Genomic DNA, 25354 nt, shown 5'->3' with positions numbered 1-25354 from the left:
TTATGGTAGATTTAATGGAGGGCAAGTTAATTCCCTAAATTCAAAAAATACTATACGTGTTTATATTAAAGTTTTGTTTAGGTTCTAGGTGGAAAAAAAAAAAAAAATAATTTCCAGACAGATAATGATCAGTGAATCATAGAAAGTTTAATCAAAAGGAAAAAAATCTTAAAATTTATATCTATTGAAAAATGTTAAAGAGTTTTAAAACATTGTCCTAGGGGGAAAGGATAGGGGAGAGGGAAGAAGAAAAATTTGGAACACAAGGTTTTGCAAAGGTGCATATTGAAAACTATCTTTGTCTGTATTTGGAAAAATGAAAAGCTATCGTTTTTTAAAAGCACTTGTCCTGTGGCCCTCTTCGACAATGAAATGAACCATCAGTTCCAATAGAGCAGTAATGAATTGAACCAGCTACACCCAGGGAAAGAACTCTGGAAGATGACTATGAACCATTCCCAATCCCTCTATTTTTGTCCTCCTGCATTTTTGATTTCCTTCACAGGCTAATTGTACACCATTTCAAAGTCCGATTCTTTTTGTACAGCAAAATAACTGTTTGGACATGTATTTAAAAAAAAAAAAAGGCACTTGTCCTTTCATAAAAACAATTGTATAATGTGTACAAATTATAGTTAGATAAAACTTTTCAGTTTACTACTACATCATATTAAATATATTTGATGTTGCTAAAAAGTCTAATATTGATTTAAATAAAAATATTCTTCGATTAAAATTAATCCTCAAATTTTCTGTAGTAACAAAAATATTCCAGATAAATTAACTCATCTTTCTTTAAGTACTATATATTTATGGTACTTAGAAATTGATTTCACATGTTATATGTAAATGGAGTAAAGTGAAAATACTTTTAAGGATTATTTCCAACCTGTTTTTCTTTCCCTCCCCCTAAACTCTCCTCCCCATTCTTATTCTTAAGGATTCACCTGCTAATGGACCCAGAGGTCTCTTTGTGGGAGACCTAGTCACCCAGCTACAGGACTGTTCAGTTCATAAAGTGGAAGATTGGAATTCCTGTTTAGGGATCATTTCACAGGAACCACAGATTGGTTACTGTATAACTTCAGCAACTTTGCAACAGTTAAGCTTCCCAGCCAGAGGTGTGTATATGCTGAATATAATAAACTCGTAATGTTAAGCATATAATTTCTTTAAGGTTTCTTTGTTCAAAGATAGATTTCTTAAAACTCAGTAGCACTGAATTAAAAAAAAATTCTTGTGGTCTTTCTCTACTAAATTTGATAGTGCCATCCAAACTTTCTTTTTCATAAATCCATTTCAACCTTCTGTTGAATTTTTCTATTTCATTCTTAAATCTTGAAATTTCTAAAGTTACTTCCCTATACTTTCAAAGATATGTATGTATAGTCAACAGTGATAAGGAAACTAGAATAAAAAAGTTGAACTTAATATTGCCTCTGTCAAAAACGTATCAAAACTTAGACAAATAATCATTATCTTAAGGCCTAACAATATGAATAGTGGCTATGCAGAGAGTAGCAATCAGTTTTTACAGTTCTTTATAACTCACAAAAGTTTATTCACAATTATTATGGGAAATTTTCAGCAACTTTATGATCTTGGCAAAGTGGGTATTTTATCCTCATTTTACACATTAAGAAGCAACGCCTAGATGAATAAAATAATTTCTCATACAGTTAGTAAGTGCCAAGGCAGAGAAGCAAGCCCTGATTTTCTGACTCCCCAACTTTGTCCACTCTATTGCGATGTTTGCTGCTTGAAGGAGCATACACACATCCATAGTCTTTTGGGTAATAGGGATAACTCTGTCTTGATGATACTGCTCTGGTTCTTAGGATCACATAGCTATTGTGGACTAAAGCTGAAGGAGACCATCTTGCTATAGGAGTTAAGAACACAGCATGTATCTTTGTTGCTAGAAAGAAGTATCCTACATTGACGTTTATGTTCCTTTTAAAGCAAAAGCAGTTTGGAGTAATTTGAGAAGTTTGGTTAAAAATCAGTCCTATAAAATCTAGAGATTGGAGTTCCAGCCTATATCTGCCATAATTAATTATATAACTTTGTATGAGTCCCTTAACTTTCCTGAACTTCAGTATTCACATCTTCAAAATGATGTAATACCTCTCTTGTTAATCTGTGAGATTGTGAGAATCAGATCAGAAAATGGATATTAAAAAGCATTTTGTGACATTAACAATATTATAGATGAAAGATTAGATGATAATATTACTAGTTATAGCTTATACAAAACAAGATAAATGATGAAAGCTTAGCTTTAAAAAGAAATTCTTGATTACAAAGATACCCTATGATAAGGATGTTTTTCCCTATGCCTAATACAGTTCTTTAAGGTTGATATTTTAATACATTTTTCTTAATCTAGACTCAAAGGTGATCAAAAAAGGACACCATATTCTTTTAAAATTCAAATAACTGAAGACTATTAAGTTACCCTTTTGTTCTAATATTTAGATAACTGGATAAATAACTAGTTATGTCAAGCTTTGTTCAGAAGTTTTGTTTTCAGTCCTTTGTCATCTTTGCTTTCCTGTGATTCATCTCCATCTTAAACTATGAAATCTCAAGTGACTTAATAATCTAATAATAAATCTGACCAATTTTGAACTTAATAAGAAGTTTTATAAGGATGCCTGCATTGCCAAATGCATTAAAACTCTTTTCTTATTAGATAGAATTTAGGTAAGAATTTTCTCAGAAATCTTTCTAAAAAGTTTCCTTATTACTTTCATGGTTCAAATGCTTGAGTAATAATTTTGCCATTCTGGTGTAAAATTTTCAAAAAAAAATATAGAGTTGAAATCAAAAAATATTTCTATAGACATCATTTTATCTACTTTTGGGTGACAGTATTCGTATTTAACATGGAGCACTTAGGATTTTAATACCAGCTTCATTACTCGTTATGTGGTTTCTGATAAACATTTGTTGCAATTTAACCATCTATTTTTAAAAATGTAGATAATTAGTTCATTTATAGAAATATAATCCATTCTTTTAAGAGCTATAAATGGCTTTAAAATTGTATTCTGAAATAAATATATTTCCATGTCACATGAGTAGGCAATAATAAACAAGCCTCATATAAGCATTGTACCTACATTTTGGTTAAAAATAGATTTTCTGCCCTTTTCAATAAAATGAATTATAAGTCATTTCTTAATGTGAGTAGAGGAAAAAATTAGAGGCTGTTTTTCTAAAAGTCATTTATATTAAATATAGAATAAGCTTTTTAAATTTTTATTTTAATATTGTTACATAAAATTGAGAGGATGATATGTCATAATATTTCCACTCATTAAGCTACTATGGAAAGAATTACTGATTTTCCTAGTTTGTCTAACTTACCTGATTTCTCTTCTTGACTCTTTCATCCCCACCCTCACTCCATTTCTTTGTGTTGATACATTGGAAATGGATTGTTATTTCTTAGTTTGATACAAATTACTAAACTCTGGTCTTCCTTAGGTAGGAAATAGAAGTAATTAAGTACTTTGAATAAAGAAATGTCTATTACTGGGCCACAGAAAATAAGAGACCTGTATGAAAAGCTATAGAGTACTTGGTTAATCTAAAAGGCATTCTTACAGAGAAAGTTAAATTTCTGATAAGTAAGCTCAGGTAAATAATTTACCTAACTATGTATTTTATAAAAATTATTAAGATCAATTTCTTGTTATCTTAATTTTTACTCCCTTAATTTCGGTTAAATATCATATTACTCTTAATTATTGCCATCCCTTACCCTTTAAAGAATAGTCCAATCTCAAGTGATTTTTGGAGTTGGGGGTATGATATAATGCTGGGTCTGGGAGGATTTTCATTGGTCTTTCATTTATCGATTTCAGAATAAATTTTGGGAAAATTGAGTTTCTGGATGGGCCACTTCTGTAAGTTGTCTGTTGGGGTTTGTTGTAGTCCAGACCTGTGACTTCATTGATGCATGAAAATCCTAGAGAGGAAATTTAACTCATACCAATGCACATTCTTCAATTTTGCCTTAGAGAGTGATTTGACCATAGTGATAGTGCCAGTCTTTATAAGAGACTTGAATCCATGTCTTTTTAACTCTGCAGCCAGCTCTCTACCCACATCTCTAACACTGCCTCTCAGCAGTCGTAGACTAAAGCTTCCAGTGTATCTCTGAAACAAAAAATTTCTCAAAAGGACTTTTCTATATCTATTATGGGCAGAACAAATAGTAGGCAAACTCTTCCCCTGAACTTAGCATCTAGATCCAAATTCCTGAGGATCTGCTGGTAAATTAGCAAAACCCTTCTTGACACTGTTTTGATTGTACACTCATCTCCCACTTAGTATTTTGAATAGAAATGAAAGTTAAATGCTATTCTAATTCTTGGTTGATTGATTTTGAATTTTTGTTGTATTTTTATCTTGAAGATAGTTTACATTTTCCCCTCTTTTTCATTATTTGAAAGGCATTGCATTTCATATATTTATGGAGTTTAAATTCCTTTTTTCTTTTTTGAAAGCACTGTGTTGGCTAAAAGGCAACTTATTCAGCAAATCCAGCCTCGATGAACCTACTATTTTAAGGAGAATGGGATTGAATACTAAAGGAGAAAATTGAGACCCCTAATTGAAGCTATGAGTCAGATCTCACGTATCCCACTTGGACAACCTTAATCCCCATCTAAAGGAGGTGAGGGAACCCTTGGCATATGCCTCAATGGAGTGGGATAAGACTATTATGTCGTCCAACTTAATCTTTACCAAAGGAAGTAACATAACAAGAACCATTCTAACTTAACTTTAGAACTAATAAAACTAAAACTCCTTGAACCCTTGTAAGCATCACTAGTTGTTCCAGTACCAAAATTTTCTCTAAATCTGGAGAGTATTTCAGTGCATAATAAATGGGGGTAGGAAAGTCCCAATAATGTATCATCCTAGTTTTATAGACATTTGATTTAATTTGTATAAGAATGTGTAGCATAATTTCTGTTTCTTAAAAGTTTTTTGATTTGGGATCTCAAATGCCATGTCAATAAAGAAATGCCTATTAGGTGATCTAACACAAATTTGAGCACGTTTCAGCTAACATTGGCTTGTTTTTACATCTCCTTTCATCTGCATTTCCTTGGTACTTTACATAAATGCACAGTTTTTTTTTCCTTGAAAATCTTGTTACATGTGCCCTTATAGAATAAAGCAACAGTGATGATACTGAGTTATATATATTAGCATATATAATATATAGATATTAGCATTTATTTTCTTCAGTTTATTGTGAGCCAGATCATCTCCGAATAAACAATCATAGGCAGTATATTTGAGCTAAGAATACTAAAACTTACCCTACTATAGAATTATGGGCCTGATTAATTTTGTTTTTCAAAAAAGATCACCCAAATTAAATTATAACTTTCCACAGGCAAAATAGATGGAAGAATAATTCTAAGGCTCATTTCAGTCCTATTTTAATTTTTACTTCCTGGGATAGAATTAGATTTATCTTTCCATTCATTTAAGTATTTATTAAGTACCTATCATGTGCAAAGAACTGTGCTATATACTTGGAATACATAGGCAAAAATGAAGCAGTCCCTGTCCTTAAGCAGCTTATGATCTTTAGACATTCTTAGGAATGAAGTAACATTAGCTAGAAAATTCAGGGATTACATGTCTGGTACCTCTTATTTTAGAGGTTTTAAATTAACTTTAGCTAGATTACTTGGTTTTAGTTCTGCCAACCAGAACACACATTTATGTGTATATACATATATGTACATGCATACACACATACATATAGTATACCGAGACTACAGTTATATCAATATTTTTTGTGTGTGTGTTTTTTAAAAGAAACATGTTAATGAAAAATGGTAGATATCATTACAATTCCTATTCACTATTAGATGGAAATTAATTTAGGTCTTAAGCATAGATCTATCTGATAATACTCAATAAAATATAGTAGATCCTTATTGTCTCTAGGAATAAACTTCACTGCCTTTTAAAACACTTCACATCTGTCTCCAGTTTAACCCTAGCCTCATTATACATTACTTTCTTGCAATTTCCAAGTTCTAGTTCTTGCTATTTCTCATATACCTTCTATTTACCTTTTACCTTCTATCTCAGTGCCTATGTATTGGTCATTCCTTGTACTTAGACTGATTTGCCTCCTTGCCATCACCTTATAGAATTCCTTATTGCCTTCAATACTCATCTCAAGCATCACCTTCTACAAGAAGTCTTTCTTGATCATCTCAACAAAAGTTCCTTCTCTTCCTATACAAACATGTATTTATTGTGTATACATATGTTTTATGCAACCTGTCCCTCTTTGTAGAATGTATGTTCCTGGGAAGCATAGACTATTTGGTTTTTGCTTTGTGTCTTCAAAACCTAGCACAGAGCCTGGAAAATAACAAATACTTGGTAAATAATTAATAATTGATTGGTATTTGAGGATTGAGTGGTAGATAAAATTAATCAAGTAATTGTAAGCATGGCATATACTAGACATGTCTGCCAATAGATACTTAGGAATTTGCAATAAGAATTTCAAGTAGGTGAACATCAACAACTTCCATTAAAATCCTACTTGAATGCTTTATTTCATCTTAGTGTAAAGGTTCCTAAAGATTATTTTAGCTTAGTATACACTCTGACAGACCCTCTCAAGAGCAAATGGTTTTGAGTCCAATCCTAGGGTGATCACTAGGCCTTTTGTTTGAGAACTAGACTACTTAAGTTCAGAGCATTTAGTGGTCAGAAGGTTGCCCACTCACTTTTTTTTTTTTCTTTTTTTAGCCTTAACCCACAATGATAAAATCATGGGTCCTAGAGGTATTTTAAGCATCCTTAAATTCTTATATTTTTAGTTATTAATTAAAAGGGAAAAAAAGCATGTCTTAACAGTCAAAATAAAGTGGAAATTTAAAACGACAATTGTCATACTCAGAAAAATCTGAACATGACTAACTGGCCTGAATTGCCTTACTATATACCTGTATTTTGTACTATGTTTTCATTACAGAGAAAGAACTACTCTACATAGATGGGAAAGACTGGAAAAAATGTTTTTCCAAAGTGTTCCATTTAAAATGAGTTTGTGTGTATCCTTGCACACATGTACAAGCATGCTTCCTTGTATACATCCTGACACATCTAAGACCTAAATCTTAGACCATTTACATTTCTTGTTTAATTAAAATGTTACTAATTCAGTTTAACAAAATTACATATTCAAGAGTAAAGCTCTCTTTATAAATGCTAAGTTTAGCTTTTTTATCAGTGTAAAAATCCAACATGTTACAATCTGAGACTATTCAGTATCATTAACAACTGCTTTATGTCAGCATGAAAATTTTAACTCTTCTAGTCTCCCCAGATCTAATACTTAATACCTCTGTCTTGGACCTCAATTTCTTCATTATTAATTAAAGGTATTGAATTAGATGATTTTGAAGGTTCCTCCTAGTCATTTTATATAATCATATATTCATTTACTAATACAGCTTACATAATATTTTCTTTTACATATATATATTACATATATATATATTTGGATATCATATATATCAACATCTAATACACATAAATAAAAGAACTAGAAACAATCTTCAGAATCACCTTCAAATCATCTCATTTTACTGATGAAAAAACTAAGCTCAAAAGTTATAAAGGTTTTAAGTATCCAAATTAAACTCTAGGAGACCTCAGAATTTTTGTGCAATGCCAAGAACTATTGAAGTAAACCATTTGTTGATGGTATTAAAGAAATTCTTGAATTATATAATAGTTTAGGCTGACATTAAAACTGTACCATAATCCAAGAATTATACATATAAAAGATAGAGCTCTCTTCTTGAAATATAGTGTTAGTCTGAGGATGTTGAGTTTTAATTAAATCTGAAATTCTGATTACTCCTTTGTATCTAATACATTTGAAATTTTAAACATTTATGAAGTGAAATGTCTTTTTCCCATGTGGACTAGCAAGCTAGCTTTTTTTACATTGTCCCAAGAGGAATTGATGTCTACTTGTATTATACCAAAGAACATTTGGGGAAAAAAAATCCATGGAGATAAACAGTCTACCCTTCAGCATATCATTCTAAAAATGGTGTCTGAGACTTTCTACATAAATGGCAGCAAACAGTTCAATTTAGTCAAAGTAGGCCCCTGTGAGAAAGTTAACCAAGGTGAGCAATAGTGGCAGACTTCACAGGATCTAAGAATTCGAAGGGACCTCAGAACTCATTCAGGACAAATTGACCTGAACAAGAATCCTCTCTCCAACAGATCTGACTACTAGTCATACAACCTTTGCTTAAAGAGCTCTAGTTAAAGGGCTTCACTACTTCCTAGGGCAGCTTTTTCTACTTTTGGACTGTACCTTTATGAGTTTTTCTAGACATCGAATCTAAATCTGCCTCTTTGAAGCTTCCACCTTTTGTCCCTTCTTTACTTTAAGACTAAACATAACAAATATAGTATATCTCTTCATACTTTTGTAATAATGTCTATAGTTTTAGATAGTCCCTAGACATTATCTTTTACTATGTTCTGAATTTAGCAGCAATATGGTACTTAGAGCTAGGGAAAACTTGAATGTATGAAGTCCAAGACACATTGAACCTACTATATTAGGTAATGAGGAAGAAAACTTATCACTCTTCGCATATGATATGATGATATATTTAGAGAATCTTAGAGAAACAACTAAAAAATTACTTGAAACAATTAACAACTTTAGCAAAGTTGCAAGATATAAAATAAACCCACATAAATCATCAGCATTTCTATATGTTAATAAAAAAGCCCAGCAGCAAGAAATCGAAAGAGATATCCCATTTAAAATCTAAAATATTTAGAGCTGTATCTGCCAAGACAAAACCAGGGACTAGATGAACACAATTCTAAAACACTTGAACACAAATAAAATTAAATCTAAACAGTTGGAAAAATATCAATTACTCATGGGTAGGTCGAGCTAATATATTTAAAATGACAGTTCTACCTAAATTAATCTACTTATTCAGTGCCATGCCAATCAAATTGCCCTTAAAAAATTACTTTAAAGAACTAAAAAAAAAAATAAAATTCATCAGGAAGAATAAAAGGTCAAGTATATCAAGAGAATTAATGGGAAAAATGCAATGGAACGTGGCCTCGTCATATCAGACTTAAAATTATATTACATTAAACCTACTATATAATGGATACATGAGTATTCAATAAAGACTTGTTAGTTAATTCATTGGGAGTGATATGGGAGTGATTTTGGTAAAATATCCTGAGACTTTAGAGTATAATTAAATTTCTATAATTAAACCAAACCCTAGGTATCAGTCCTATTTATCAGTTAGAAAAATGGGCATATACCTCATAATATTAATAAACTATCAAAACTAGACTATAAAAAATCATTAAGCTAAAATATAAATTATGATATAGCAACTTTAGAAGCCATTTAGTTCTTTTAACTTATAAAAACCCTTTCTCTTTTCAATCTTGAAGAAGTTTATTATAAATGTGTTTTTCATGTAACTGATTATATCTTTCTGTAGTGTACAAAAGGCTTGATGGGACAGTTGAATGTTGCAGCAACAACAGCCTCACCGATATCTGCTTTTCCTACAGTAATAATGTGGATACTCATTTGGTAAGTAATCCCTGAAGTGGACTAATAAATATTTATCTTAGCAGAAACAGAATAAGGAAAAACAAAATTTGAACTAAGTGTTAGAAAATACCTAAAGTAATGACTATGACAGTGGAAAAACTAATGAAAGATATGATTATTTTAAAATGTGTCACCTTCATAAAAATAATATCTTGTTGAGTAATGCCTTGTTGAAGAATGCAGGTAACTCCAACTCTTCAAAAATTTGTCATTGGAGCCCAAACTTAGTACAGACTCATTAAGCTAAAAAAGGATTCAAGTTCAGCCTTGATGATAGAGAACCAGCCTGCCTAAATTTAGAGTTGTTGCTCACTGAAAAGCTGCCCGACTACCAATAAAATGATTTTTTTTTTTTTTTTTTTGCCATAGCATCTTATGAAACCGTCTACAAAGTAGAGTTAGTGATCTACACTGATGGAGAAAATATCCACCCAGATGAAATCATGGATCTTTGGGAATGTTTAAAGGATAAAATGAACATGAAGAATTAAAATAGAATTTTTATTGCTATTACTTCATTTTTGTCACTTAATATTTAGTCAAAAATGCAGTACTCTTTGCACGATATCATATTTTAATTAGATGTTAATTTTGAGCTTCAGGGGTATCAGAAACATTTTTGTGCTATGCAGTTTTACGCAATGCTGATGCAATGCATAAGTGTCTTTGGCCATCTAAGACTTGAATGTAAACAGATCCCAGTGCCTTGGGACAGAAGTGTTTCAGGGGCAACACTCCCAAGTGGGCTAGGAACAAATTAAAATATAATTATTTAACAAAATAAATTTAAAATACAGCAAAACATGATAATATGTGGTTTTCTAAGTTTAATGTTCAACCCAGATGGATCCTTGTATACAGTTTAGTTTCCTGTTTCTATTTGAGTTTGACATCATTTATCTTAGAAGACCTGAATAAATAATCCAATAAATAAGGTATGGAACTGGGATATGGTCTTGAAGACCCTAGATAGCCACTGTACCAAAATATGATTGACATGGTTCCCTAGCCCTATGTTTGTAAAAATACATTCCTGGATAAAATATAGTGTGCTGCATTAGAGAAAACTAGAAAGGGAAGGAATGACAAGCATCCAGGCTTCTATCACCTCCACAGATGCATAACATTGCATGATTTTAGTAGCTATTCTTCCTAAATTATTGTGACTGAAATCTTTGATCACTTAATGCTCAAACTTCTGGATGATAAATATCTCTGAACTTAACTAAGCTGGTGCTCATTTTCTCTGCCTTACCAAGGCCTTTGATTGGCAAAGAACATACTCATATTAAATGCCAATTTATTTTACCAAAATGATTTCTGTATAGGCCAGACTTGCAATTTCAGAACTTTAAAACTGCAACTCCTTTTTTTTTTTTTTAATTCCCTTATTTAACAGATAGTTAAACTGATACCAAGAGGAAAAAAGTACTGGTTAATAATGATGATTGATGTCTTTAATAAGAATATTCCCCATAATTAGGTACCTAATGGTACCATTCTATATTTATGAAATGAGTTTGTTTTACAGCTTCTGAAGCATTTAGGTTAAAATAGTTATGGTATAAAAGACATTATCAAATGTATAAGTATCACTACTGAAACAAGATAAATTGGTCAGATATGAAGAATGAAAGATAGCTACCGTGATACAATTGTATCTTTAGGGTATTAAAAGAATCTGAAGATTTTTCCTATGTGTTGGGTAGAGCTTCTGTGAAAGGCACAGGATAAAAAACCTGAAGAAGTGCCTAGACCTATGCAATCACAAATTCTTAAAAAGCAGAAGCTCTTAATCTGGAGGTCTGCAGAATTGCAAGGAGTCCATAGATGTCAGGTAGTTTAAATTTGGAACTGAAAAAAAAATCCTTTTTAATTTTTATTAATTTTTTATTGAAATATAGTATTCCTTCAATTGTGAATTAAAAAAAAAAAAGTGGCCATGATTTTAACAGAATTACAAAGGGGCTTATTCTTGCCTCTCAACAATGAGGTAGTTCAAAGCAATTTCAATAAACTTGATGGAAAGGGCCATCTACATCCAGAAAAGGAACTATGAAGACTGAATGTGGATCAGAGCATAGTATTTTTACCTTTTGTTACTGTTCTTTATTTGCCAGTTGCTTTTTTTTTCTTATGGTTTCTTTTCCTTTTTTCCTTTCCTTTTTTATTTCATGGCATAACAAATACGGAAATTTCCTTAGGAGAGTTGCACATGTTTAACCTATATTTAATTCCTTCCTGTCTTGGGGAGGAGAGAGAGAGGAAGAAAAATTTAGAATACAAGATTTTGCAAAGATGAATGTTGAAAACTAACTTTGCCTCTATCTTATTTGGAAAAATTGAACTACTATTGAAAAAAGAAACAAAGGGGCCTGTGGCACAAAAGAGTATCAAGATAAAAGATGTGCTATATCATCTAGTATGAGAAAATATAACTTGCTACATTTTTCCTGAAAATGAATCACTTTTGTTTTTATAACAAGACATAATTGGTATGATTATGACTCATGCCTAAGATATAATGCTTTTGATTTTATGACTAATTAAAATTTAATTTGTAGCATGCCTGTCTACCAGCCCGGAAAACAATTGAAGCCAATCAAGTTTGTCGAAGTAATGCAGATTGTCAAAAGGACTTTACTTCAAGTTTGTGTGTAATACCATCTTTGGAAAATCAAACTCGATTAATAAGAGTGAAACACTCACCTCAGATTGACATGCTGTTTGTTGGACATCCACTGCATCTTCAGTATACAGGTTAGTAATTATTATGTTAGGACCTTAGAGAATCTCTGAAATCCCAAATACTCTTGGAAAATCTTTTGCACCGATTTTATTCTAAAATGAACAAATTTTTTTTGTTCAAAGGTGCTCTGAGAATGTATTCAAAGCAAGCCAAACTAAATATAGGTGACCAAACCAAAAGCATTCTTAGAATGTTTGCTTGACTATTTTTCTCTGGGTCCTTGGACTATATATAATAGTGAAGAGGGGAGAAAAAAATCTTTTTTTCACCAACTGTAGCTCTCCTATATATCCATTTCAAATATAGAGTCTTTTGTGTTAGCTGGCAGTGTGGGACAGTCACCAGTTCATTTAGTTCCCCCAGGAACCCCTCAGAGACACTTAAGAAACTAGTACATGGAACAGGATAACACTGTGAGTACAAAAATCAAACAGACCTAATTTATGGAGCTTTACATTCTGTTAGGAGAGAGAACATGTCTCTCAAAAGGTATGAAACAATCTGCCTCAAAAGAAATCTATGCAAAGTTAACATGGGAATTTTGGAGAGGGGCACTAGCATGCACATGTAGAATAAGCCTCATAATATTTTAATTCAACTTTAAAGGGGATCTTAAGAGGCAGAAATTAAGAGGAAGGGTAGCATTACTAGCATAGAGGAAAGTTTTTACAAAGTCACAGAGACAGAAACTAGGGCACCACCAACTAAGGAAAGAAAACTTATAAGAATGAAATTCTGAAGACACAAAGGAAAACCACTCTGATGTATACAGGAAAAGGGCTAGTTGTCCAGAGAGAGCCACATATGTATTCAAGGCACTCAGCAGTCAGTTTAGATTTGTTTCCATTTCCTTAAGTCTCCCGCCTAGCAGCACACAGGGTCATAGCTTTATAACTAGAAAGATCTTAGGTGAGGAAAATGAGACTCAGAGCGTCAAAACCTTTATTGAAGGTTACACTGGAAAAGACAGAATCAATATTTGAACCCAAGTTTTTTGATTCCGAATCCATTTCTTTTTTTCCACTGTAGTGCTGTAAGAAAATTCTTCGGTAACTTCCATCATTAAATACCTGAGAGGTTCTCAAAGGCAGACCAACTTTTTCTTTCCTTCATCATTCTAATGTGGCACAATCAGATCCATGGTTTGTTTATTTTATAATCAGGTCCTACTGATACCATTTGTCCATACTTCCTGGTAGTTTCCAAAGTAAAAATCTCTTCCCTATCTAGATCAAACCCTTTCTTAAAGAAAAAATTAGCAAAGAAACCAGTTATGATGACCCTATTTGTATATAGCCTGTCTGCTGTGAGGAAAGACATTCTAAACTGTTAATTGGTTTTCTCATTATTAGTCCTACTTTTTGATAGTGATACATTTACATTAAGGTAATCCTTGTATATATTGTTCTTTTGAATCTGCTTTTTTCACTCTGAACTATTTTCTCTATTTTTTCCATATTTCTTTGAATCCCTCATATTCATCATTTTACTCCACAGTAATAAATGATATCCAAATTATGGTTTTTGAGGGTTATTTTTCTCCTATCAAAGATCATCTACTTTCTAATTCTTTAGAACCCAAAAGAATGACATGTGTTGGATCTTTGGTTCTATCTTTGACTTCTTGAGTAAGCTTCAGTGGCATTCCTGGTTCAGACATTATAGATGGTTTCAGATATTTGTTTTAAGAAGATTGATTTACTAGGAAGGTTTTTAACTCCTTTCAGTCTCCTAAGATTGCCAGTGATTTCTTAACTGCTGTATTCATTGTGTCCTTTTGTAAGATTTCATTTAACTCAACTTTTCTGAAGCTTTTGAATACCCTCTTTCTTGGGTATGCTTTCCTTGTTTATATTTTGTTAAACTGATTTTTCTTGATCCTACTTTTTCACAACCACAGTTTCTCAGTCTCTCTTTTTGGCTTATTATCAATCTCCTATCCATTAAGATGGGACACTTACAGCTCCTTCCTGAACTTATTTCTCATGGTTTTCTACAATTTTGGTTATCTTACCACCTCCCATCAGCTGAATTATTAGTTCCATCTAGATAATTCCCAAATCTATATGCCTAACCCTGTCTCTCTCCTGATCTTCATTTCTGCATCCCAACTGTTTGTTGGATATTTCCATTTGGATATCCTTTTGCAAGTATCTTAAACCCCCGCAAATCCGAAATGGAACTCAAAATGATCCAAAGCTGGAGAGGTAGCTAGAACAATAAGTCAATTTCCAAAAAGATCATGAGAGGCTAGAACTTTGGAATGAATCAAATAAGATGTAATTCAACAGAGATCTTATTGAATCTTATATATAGATTTTTTTTAAAATCAACTTAATTGATTAGCCATTATTTGATAGCATTTTGAATACTATCTGGTAGTCTCAGTAACATGAGGCAAACAACATTGTGATATGAAAGAAAGCTAATGAAATTGGGGGTTGTATTAAGAGAGTTATAACTTCCAGAAACAAAGTGATAATACCTTCATACTCTGTCCATGTCAGAGTTTATCTGAAGTTCTGTTTTCAGTTTGGGACACCATGGTTTAAGAAAGACATTATTTAGCTAAAGTGTTCAGAGGAAGCCAACTAGGATGGTATTGGATCTTGAATTCATAAAAAAGTATGAGTTGAAGGAACTGGGAATATAGCCTGGAGAAGAGATGACATTGATGAAACATGATAGATGGCTATCTTCAAGCATTTGGAGGATTGTCATGTGGGAGAATGATTAGACTATTCTTTTTGACTTTATGACTTTTTGACTGATATAATCAGGTATAGTACTTTGAAGTTGCAAAGGTATATATATATATATAGGCTTGGTTTGAAGAAAAATATTTCCCAACAATTGCCTTGAAATGAAAGGACTTCTTTATCAGCTTTTAAAAAGAAGCCTAAAAGCAAAGTTTAAATGACCAGATTGTGATAGTGAGGATTCCTTTTCAACTATAAATTGGATTACAATGTCACTGAACTCTGTTTCAACTCTAACATTTGATATTTTAATTCATTGTATTTCCTTGAAACCAATCCTTCCTCCAGTTTTCTCTATTTTTGTAGAACAGTGGTCTCTAAAGTAGGGCTCATGACTTGACACCATGGAGTGTATTATCTCCAATGAGTATCATTTACCCAGTGTGTATACTCACCCAGTGCAGTGTATCATCAATCAATCAGAGTGAGAGAAAGTGTCTTATCTCACTCTCCTTGAGATGTGTAATTGTGGGACTTGTTTCTAACACAGCTAACTCCTTCCTCAACTATTCAAGTTCCCAACTCCTCATCCCATGCTGGACATTGGCCAGGGCAAGTATAACCTATTACTCAGGAAACCACAACCACAGCTATACAATGTTAAGAAAATTTCAAAAGCACATAGCTATCCCCTCTGCCTACTGGATCATCTTATGACTGTCTTAAATAAGACCTTCTGGGCAAAGATCAATGAGGAAGAAAGGGCCCAGGCTGCCTGTCCCTCCTTCTTACTTTTTCTGTAGAATAAAGTAAGTCACTCAGGATGAGTCACAGACAGACAGATTGTAATCTACATCATCCTTCTCATTACATTATCTTTATTCCCAAACCCACCCCTTGATCAAATTTTCTGTTATTCTTCAGGGCACTGTTGTTCCATTCTTCAGGTTCACAACAACTTCATTATCATTTTAACTTCTCATTCTCCTTACTCCAGAGAATCAATCACTTGTCAGACCTGTTATTTTATAATATTGTGTGTGTGTGTGTGTGTGTATACACACCCTTCTTTCCACTCATATATCCATCACCCTTATTTGGGTTCTCATTACTTCACACCTGGAACATACTGTAGTCTTTAAAAAAAAAGAAAATTACACATATATACATATATATAGTTAAATATTTCCTGATTATATGTAGAAATTTTTTTTTTACATTTTTAAAAATAAACTTCCAAATTTGCTCTTTTCTTCCCCTTCCTTAAGAAATCAAGCAATTTAATGTCAGTTATACATGTAAAGTCATGTTAACAAAAAAAAGCCTAGGGGAAAAAAAAGCACAAGAAAAATAAAGTAAAAATGTAATTCTTTAGCCTGCATTAAGAGTTCATCATTTCTTTCTCTGAGGTAGATAACAGTTTTCATCATGAGTCCTTTGGAATTGTTTTGGATCTTTGACTTGATCAGAGGTAGCCAAGTCTTTTGTTACTGATCATCTTCACAATATTGCTATTAGTATTTAAATGCTCTCCTGGTTCTGCTATAACCTTTTCCCCCCCTTTTATGATTTCTTTTTAAAAAAAAATTTTTTATAGCTTTTTATTTACAAAACATATGCATGGATAATTTTTCATCGTTGACCCTTGTGAAACCTTCTGTTCCAACTTTTCCTCTCCTTCCCCCTCACACCCTCCCCTAGATGGCAGGTAGTCAAATACATGATAAATATGTTAAATACAATATATGTATACCTATTTATATAGTTATCTTGCTGCACAAGAAAAATCATATTTAGAAAGAATGTAAAAATAACCTGAGAAGGAAAATAAAAATGCAAGCAGACAGTAGCAGATAGAGTAGAAATGCCATGTTGTGATCCACACTCATTTCCCATACTTCTTTCCCTGGGTGTAGCTGGTTCTCTTCATTACTTAATAATTGCAACTGATTTGGATCCTCTCATTGTTAAAGATAGCCACTTCCATCAGAACTGACCCTCATATAGTATTGTTGTTGAAATATATAATGATCTCCTAGTTCTGCTCATTTCACTCAGCATCAGTTCATGTAAGTCTCTCCAGTTCTTTCTGAAATCATCCTGCTGGTCATTTCTTACCAAATAATAATATTCTATAACATTCATATACCATAATTTATTTAGCCATTCTCCAATTGATGGACATCCATTCAATTTCCAGTTTCTAATCACTAAAAAAGGGCTACCACAAACATTTTTGCACATGTGGGTCCCTTTCCCTTTTTTAAGATCTCTTTGGGGTGTAAGCCCAATAGTAACACTGCTGGATAAAAGGGTATTGTGCTATAACCTTTTAATTGATTTCCCAACTTATTTTCTCTCCTTTCTCTAATCCATCTTTCACATAGCACCTAAATAAATATTTCTGAAACACTTATCCAACAATGTCAGTCCCCTACTCAAAAATCTTAAATGGTCGCTTATGTCTAGGATAAAATACAAATTCCTCTGCCAAACACATTTAAAGCTCTCGACAAGCTTATTCTTACTTTTATAATAGACATTTTATATTATTCTCTTTTATTCACTTCATGTTTTCATTCCAGATCAACTATCAATGTGTCATCTCCTACCTTTATTCCCACCCTCTGGAATGTATTTCTCATCATTCTCTTTTATAATCCTTGTCTTTCTTTAGGCTTAATTCTCTTACCAACTTATTGTTGCTGACCCCCTAAAAGGGCAGCTGGATGACTCACTGATAGAATACTGGGCCTGAAGTCTGGAAGACTCATGTTCCTGAGTTCAAATCTGGTCTCAGATACTTAGTACTTGTTTGACCCTGAACTAGGTATTTAATACTATATTATTTGCCTCAGTTTCCTCAATTGTAAAATGAGGTGGAAAAGGAGACACACCAGTATCTTTGCCAAGAAAACCCCAAATGGGGTTATAAGGAGTCAGATACAACTGAATATCCAAAACCCATCTCCCTCCTGAAATTATTCTGTATGCACTTGTTTACATATGTATTTTATCTCCCTCCCAGCATGATATAAACTCCTCTAGGGCAAAGATTCTTAGTTTTGTCTTTGTATCTGGCACCTAGCACAGGACTTTGCACATGCTTTAATAAATATTGTTGAATTGGGTTAAATTTTCTAAAGGGGGTGTACTGAAAACAGAAATCAGGGCGGGCATGAATATGTAAGAATAGCATGGTCCTTTAAGAATAATGTGGAGAGCTAAGTCTCAGAATGATCTGTGCCTGTTAAAGAAAGCTAAGAAAAAGATTTGGATATTTTAAAGGATAACACTCATTTTTGGTGTCTGGTTTCTGGCATTTTTTAAAAATCACATCCAGTATACATTACCTTTATCCCATTTCTCTCCTAAAATAGGATTATATGTTGGGAATTATACCTTGTGTTCTACTACTCTATATTACTCCAAAGCAACACCCTAAGAAAATGGGATTCTTTTCTTTTTTCCTATTTCTATTAAAACTCCTAACCTTCCTAGGTATATTTGATGAACTTCCTTTCATGATTTATTTTTGTCCAGTCTCTGATTGAGAGGTTGGAAATTACTAATCAACTTTGAGTAAATGTATATATCATTAAATATGTGCTATCTGATGACTCATTAATAATACTCATTATTACCATTTTCCTTTATTTTTTTTAGTGAGCCTCAGCAGTTTCATCCCACGATTCAACTTTCTAAGCATTGATCTACCTGTGATAATAGAGACATTTTTCAAGTATCCTTTCGAGTATGTGTTATTTTATACAAAAGGTTTGTATGACAAGTGTGCTGCATAGAGTATGAATACAGAGTAGTTAGGCAGCAGGGCATAGGACCAAAAACCCTCATTGGATTTGAGTCCCAATTTTATCAATTATGACGTATCATAAGGCAAGTCAAATAACTTTTATAAACCTGTTTCCTTCTCTATAAAGTGAGCAGGATAATATTTGCCTTTGTCGCAAGGATCAACTGAGACCATGTGTATTGAAATGCTACCTCAATTTATGTTTTTAATCTTTAAAAGTAAATAAAGAACTGACAGGAATCCCTGTGAAGAAGGAAGTCACTTTAAAATTGGAGAGGGATTGAAAGTCTGCTTGAATATAAAACAAGATTGCTAGGGAGAAAAATAAAGGATAAGATATTTTGGAAATGTCTGAAAGACACTTAGAGTTGGATGGAGAGATAAATCAGAAACCTTTCAATTGATTTGGCTTATTGCTGCTTACCTCACATGGATAAAGTATTTGTGTTGTTAACGAGAGCAGAGATATACTTTCTGCTCCCATTTGGGCCAGTTAATTTGTTGACTTTTTGTCATGGCTACAGACTGTAAACACAGCTTGCTCTTTGTCTTATCTGTGCCATCAAGGGGGAGCATGCTCTAAACAGGAGTGTTTAAGATAATAAGCAGAGTAGCATTGATCTGTTACCACTGCACTGCTTGAAAAATATATCCAATCACATGCTATATCAGTAAGACCTTAGCGGGGGAGAATGAATACAGTCCCATGTTTTAATAAGCTTGATGGCAACTAGAACATATATTTTGAAAAGTGCATTAATTTATATTAGTTAACTATTTTCCTGTGTTTCTAATTTTAAAGGTTTAACAGAGAAAGAAAAGGAGAAAAGCTATATATGCAGTTAATTCAAAAGGTGTCAAATTTGCCATCTTAATTTATATAGCTGCCATAATTAAGAGAATTATTCTCTACACCCTGCCTTTAAGAAGTTAAATTGAATAATGTTAAAGAAACAAAAACTTTCATTTGTCCTATCATAACATACACAAGGTCAAAAAGTAGTTATTTTTTACTTCCTCTCCCTCCCTAACTGTTCTCCTCTTTGTATCATTATTGTCAGAATTATACAGACTAATGATAAAGGAAGATATGTTATCTTCTTTCATTACCTCTGTCTTTAAGCTAATCATACTTTAAAGTATGTTCATTTGATTGTCAAAAAAGACATAGCCTCTTTTGTATTGCAAAATCTTAGGGAAAAGAATGATTTTACTTTTAAGGAAGAAAGACTACTATAGTCTTAAATTCAGTGGTGCTGAAAATTTTCCCTCAATTACGGTTTTCAATGGAAAACACATTGTTAGAACCTTTATTATTTTTTCTGCTTAACTACTGATAACCAGATACCTGATTTCACTCTCAGGGGCACTGGCTGTCATCAATGCTGTGCCCTGCTTTGCTTTAGATGGACAGTGGATGTTAAACTCTTTTCTTGAAGCCACCCTCAGTTCACTGATCATAGATAAGCAAAATAGAGATTTGCTAGGATTTTTGATCTTGCTTGCTGGTAGTACACTTTTGGCTGCCAATGTGGCCCTGGGACTCTGGATGGTGACAGCTCGATAATATATAGGGATATAGATGATATGTATAGATATCTATATCTGGACTGTGTCAACAAAATCTTTGAGTTATAATGTGCAAAAACAAAACCCAAACCTCATAAAATTTGTTGCTGATTTAAAAGAAAATTTTTTTTGCTTGTTTTGAAATATAAAAAACTTCATTAAATCTATTTCAATCAGCAACACTTAATGAGATGCTACTAAACCTAGAGGTTTATGCTAGGTATTCTCCAAAATATCTTGTTATTCCAGTAACAAAAGAAATAAGAAAGACCTGATCTCTGACCTCAAACTATTTCAGCCTGGTTATGATAACATGTACATTAATTTGGACTTTATAAGTTCATCTATAAAAATTGTAGTATAATATCTAAGTAGTGTGTTATCTTGGGGTAAGGGAATGATTGGAGGCGAAGAGATGAATTTTATCAGGTTTTGAAGGAAGCAAGAGATATTTTGTAAACCACATAGGAAGGCTGAGAATTTTCTAGGCTGGTCACAACTGAATCAAACCATCTTTTATCTTCATTGTTTTCAGTTTAGTGTTGGATTATGTGTCACAAGACAAAGCTTGGGTAATAAAGACAGATCTGGCTTCTGAATCAAGAAGACTTGAGTGCAAATCTTGAATCTGCCATATAACTGATTTTGCAACACTAGACAAGACAATGTCTTAGTGCCCTATCTAGTGTGCTAAGACTGAAAGTTGCAGAATTGTTATTGATTAACATTAGGAGAGGGAGTTTCCTCATCCTAAGTTTTCCACACCAGTGCACCAACAGATCCAGACCAAAAATTTTGTTTCTTTAAAGCAGCTCTGATTAAACATTATTCTCTTGATAAAATTTTGTTTACATAGATGTGGTATTCAGAAATTTCCCTGAATTGTTCAGGGGTGTGTGTGTGTGTGTGTGTGTGTAAATTGACAACAAAAAAAGAAAACATCTAGACATTTTTCAAGCCCTGTCTGTGACTCTAAATATGCTTGGAGATTAAAAAAAAGTAGAAGCTGGGATCCACCACATCATGAGGTTTGCTTTCTAGCGCTGTAACAGTAGGTAACTCTTGGATAAGGTATCATCTTATATTTAAAAAACTATTTTATTGTGACCTTGTGCCACATTTTATCAGTATGCCTTGACAGTGTTTTTAAACCTGCTACTCATAGTAAGGCTGCTTTATGGACATTATGTTCTTTCAGGGTCTTTCCTCTGCCGTGCCTGGCAAGTTTGGCTGGAGTCTGATTTTCCCCTAGAGTAAAGGCATTTGTGGCTGCTTCACTTAGTCTTGATGTCAGACTTCTATAACAGGAGCTACCTTTCCGAGGAGGCAGTTAAGTGAGAACATAGAAATGGGAATGGCATTCCATCCCAGCCCAAATGGATTTTTGAGTTTGATATCAAACACAAAGTAAAGTCTTAAGACTTTATTAGGGCTAAAAGTCAGTATGATTTATCAGTATGATCTGAGCCATTCTGGAAATACATGGCCTCACAGCTACTAGATTTTACAAGAGGATTGTCTTTTCTCCCTGAAAGAGGGAGGGTTGATTAGTCACTTGGGAAGAATTCTTTGAATCTACTTATCTCCTAGACACTAATAGTATGACCATTTGTCACAATATATGCATAGAATGAATTTCCCTAAATTTTCTGTGGCCATAATTATTACAGAGTTCTTGAGAGCAAGGGTTCTTGTTGTTCAAAACAACTTGATATTTACCGTTTCTTATATTTCTTGAATCCTTTCTTTGGTCTATTCAATATGGATGAAATCCTTGACAACTACAAGCCGTTCTCTTCGTTTCAAATTCTCCCCTTGAACATGATTCTTTCCCTGTTTTAGGCTGCCTTTTTTGGGTCACAATCTACCCTGATAACCTGGGAAAGTAGCTAAGGAAGAAATGGTCTCCATGATTGGACCAGTTTTTTTTAATCAGTCACGAATATGTCAAAGTAGAAGTTCTGGTGTCCTTTATAATGATTTTTGAGCTTAGAGACATTTCCAAGAATATGCTAAAATCATTTCCACTTTAGATTTACCGATGGAATCTGGCTTAAAATAACTTAGTCTGACAATCACCTGAGGAATCTGAGAAAGGTCTTTTTAGTAGATCAAGGTAAACATTTTTAGCCTGGAAACAACTAAAGAATGCTCTAGAGAGGTTAATGCAAATTCAGAACCAAGCATTTAAGTATTATGTGAGTAATAGTCAGCCTCTTGAGATCTTCACAGAGTCCCATTGGTATAGAAGGCTTAAGCTAAAATGGCTATTATATGTAAGAACAATGTTTTATGGAGGCCTAGAAGTCTTTTATTGAAACAACCACACTGGTTCTATTATTCCAATGGGGAATAGTAATAAAAAGTTTTCTCAAATCTCCAAGGCACCATAAAATGCAAGGAAAAGAATTGCATCAAAAGACCCTGGATAAACTGGAGGACTAGAGAAATAAGATTTTTCAAATTTAAATAAAAACATAGATGACGACTCATCATAGTTATTCTGAGTGAAATCATAGAATTATACACAGTTCCAGGAAAACATCCCTTGATGCCACTTTGAAAAACAGAAAACTAAAAAGAGATCATTTCTTTGACTATGGAATTTGTTTTATCAAATGAGTTCACTAGTGAATTGTGTAAAGGGTGGTATTTGATAGAAATGTGTATGAGATGATCATGATTAAAGAGAAATTTATGGAGTAGGAAAACATGCTTCTGTGTTTAAAATGGCAAGATATGCCTTTGTGCACAAGATGTAAAAATTATAGTTCTCATGTTACTTGTCTTATGGGATAATGTCCATTTTTTAATTGCTTAGCATGATTATGAAAATGAATTATTTTAGGGATAAAGAAAATTGTCATTGTGCTACTATTTAATTTAAGCAAGGAAACCATTACTTTCCAAACTGTGTAGTGTTCCAACTATGGTGCCATATTTATACCTTTTTTTCTTTTTTCTTTAAAAAAACATTCTTTATATAACAAATTAAAATTTTGTTTTCTGTAAAACATCTCCATTTATCAAAACATTCTGAATTTTACCTTTTTGATACTATTTCTATAGAATTTCTGTAGACATTCTGTAGATGTTTGTAGAAATCATTACCTTATTCCAAACTGAAATGTGGTGAACATATTACTTGTCAACTTGTTGAGCTAAGTCATCAGATTGCATGTATTAAATGTCTATATGTTAGTAATACATAAGCTCCTAAAAAGCCTTTTGACCCTACTGTATTATATGTACAATAAAACCTTTTTCTTAAAAAAAAAAAAAATAATAATAATATCCATCTAGGCATGATAATGTATGCCTATATTCCCTGCTTCTGGAAAAGTCAGAAATTCAGAAATTCTGAGCTGTAGTAGAGCCAAAGACAATCAGGTGTCTAAACTAAATATGATACCAACCTGATTAGCCCCTTTGAGAATAGAACTATAGGTTGTCTAAGCAGGGTCTAACTTGTCTCAAGTCAGAAAAAGAGCAGGTTAAAGTTTCCATACTGATTAATAGTGAGAATAATCCATCAGTGGCTGCTGAATGTCCATCCTGTGCAAAATAAGGAGAGCCAGTTTCTCTTCTTCCCCCTAAAAAAAGTTATGCTTCAAATTGAAGACAACTTAATTGCTGGCAGCTGATGTTAATAAATAATAACATGAAACAAAATTTTGTACTTTATGTTTATACTGACTTGATTCTACTTCCTTTTGATCATATTTTCTCTTTTGTTGATTTAATAATGTCTTAATGCCTATAATATTTTCATATTTTTGTCTAAAATGAAAATATTCCTACTAAAAAACAGATACTGGTTCTCTGTTAATCTCAGAAATTTCTTGGTAAGAACTCTGAAGCCTATTTTAAATTCTATTCTTTTGCAATAACTACTTTTATGTCTATGGTGACCTTTAGATATAACAATATTTTATTTGCATATAAAAATAATTTTTAAAAATATTTACATCAATTAACTTTTTTTAATGTTTCTGTTTTTTAGGGATTTTCAGGAAAGAGATTTTAGCTATTTGTTTTATGTTGTATCAATTTCTTAAACCCCCATATATAATATTTCTTTCAAAAAGTTTTCCACCCAAGCTTTGCCTGTATTTCATAAAGCCCAGTAAGTTGCACTTATCAAAACAGATTAGAAACAACTGTAATTTTTCTTTGTGCAAATGGGACAATTGGCTGGGGAAATTTTCATGCCTGAAACATTTTATTTTATTATAATAAATGACAATTTTTTTCTGCTCTAGGCAAATCCTTTTATATTCCTGAGCCCTTTTCAAGTGTGAGCTCTATGTTTATGATGGGACAGAAGAAGGAATAGGACTTCTCTAGTAAATGAAAGTTAAGTAAGAAAGAAAATCAAAATGTAATTTCTGATACTCAAAGTTTTTTTTTTTTTTCATCTTGCTTGGATTAAGTAGAGAGTCTGTTTCTTTCCAGACTGTTAGCTTGCTGATGAATTAAATACTTCATCATTTCAAAAGAATAGGGAAAATCAAATAGGCTATGTGATTACATTTTATTTATGAGACAATAAACCTATTTTAATCTATGTCTCTAAAATGTTTATTTTACTTGTGAGGCTTCACTCATTTGAATGATCCATTGTATATTTTATCAGAGCATGGCAAATGAATTCAATGAAAGGAAAACCTCTTTTTCTGACCTTATTAATGGTACAATAGGTTATACTCCTTAGGGTGGAGATAGAGAAAAATGGATCCAGGAAGCTGCAACTCTAGTTACCCAGGTTCACTATTGTGTAATTTACTTTAGTGTTAAGGGGGGGAAGGAGGGTAGGGAATGCCTTTATTTCATGATTCCCA

At 32.7% G+C, this 25354-nt stretch overlaps 1 protein-coding gene across 3 annotated transcripts in view; it reads left to right on the top strand.

The window, feature by feature from the left end:
* Window positions 1–25080, top strand: part of MBTPS2 (membrane bound transcription factor peptidase, site 2) — a 41953-nt gene extending 16873 nt beyond the window's left edge. The window contains exons 7-11 of one of the 3 annotated variants that reach the window (XM_031959490.1): window positions 941–1121; window positions 9567–9661; window positions 12247–12442; window positions 18797–18907; window positions 24776–25080. In XM_031959490.1, the coding sequence (XP_031815350.1) occupies window positions 941–1121; window positions 9567–9661; window positions 12247–12442; window positions 18797–18907; window positions 24776–24849 (657 nt within the window). In that variant the 3' untranslated portion in view covers window positions 24850–25080. Of the gene's footprint in view, window positions 1–940; window positions 1122–9566; window positions 9662–12246; window positions 12443–18796; window positions 18908–20288; window positions 21591–24775 lie in introns of those variants that run through there. The other 2 variants (XM_031959491.1, XM_031959489.1) reach the window with 2 other exon arrangements.
* The last annotated feature ends 274 nt before the right edge of the window (window positions 25081–25354 follow it).

This window comes from Sarcophilus harrisii, chromosome 3 (genome assembly GCF_902635505.1).
Source record: "Sarcophilus harrisii chromosome 3, mSarHar1.11, whole genome shotgun sequence".
Classification (NCBI taxonomy): Eukaryota; Metazoa; Chordata; class Mammalia; order Dasyuromorphia; family Dasyuridae; genus Sarcophilus; species Sarcophilus harrisii.
The sequence above is the reverse complement of the archived record's forward strand: the minus strand, read 5'-3'. Positions and strand labels throughout refer to the sequence as shown.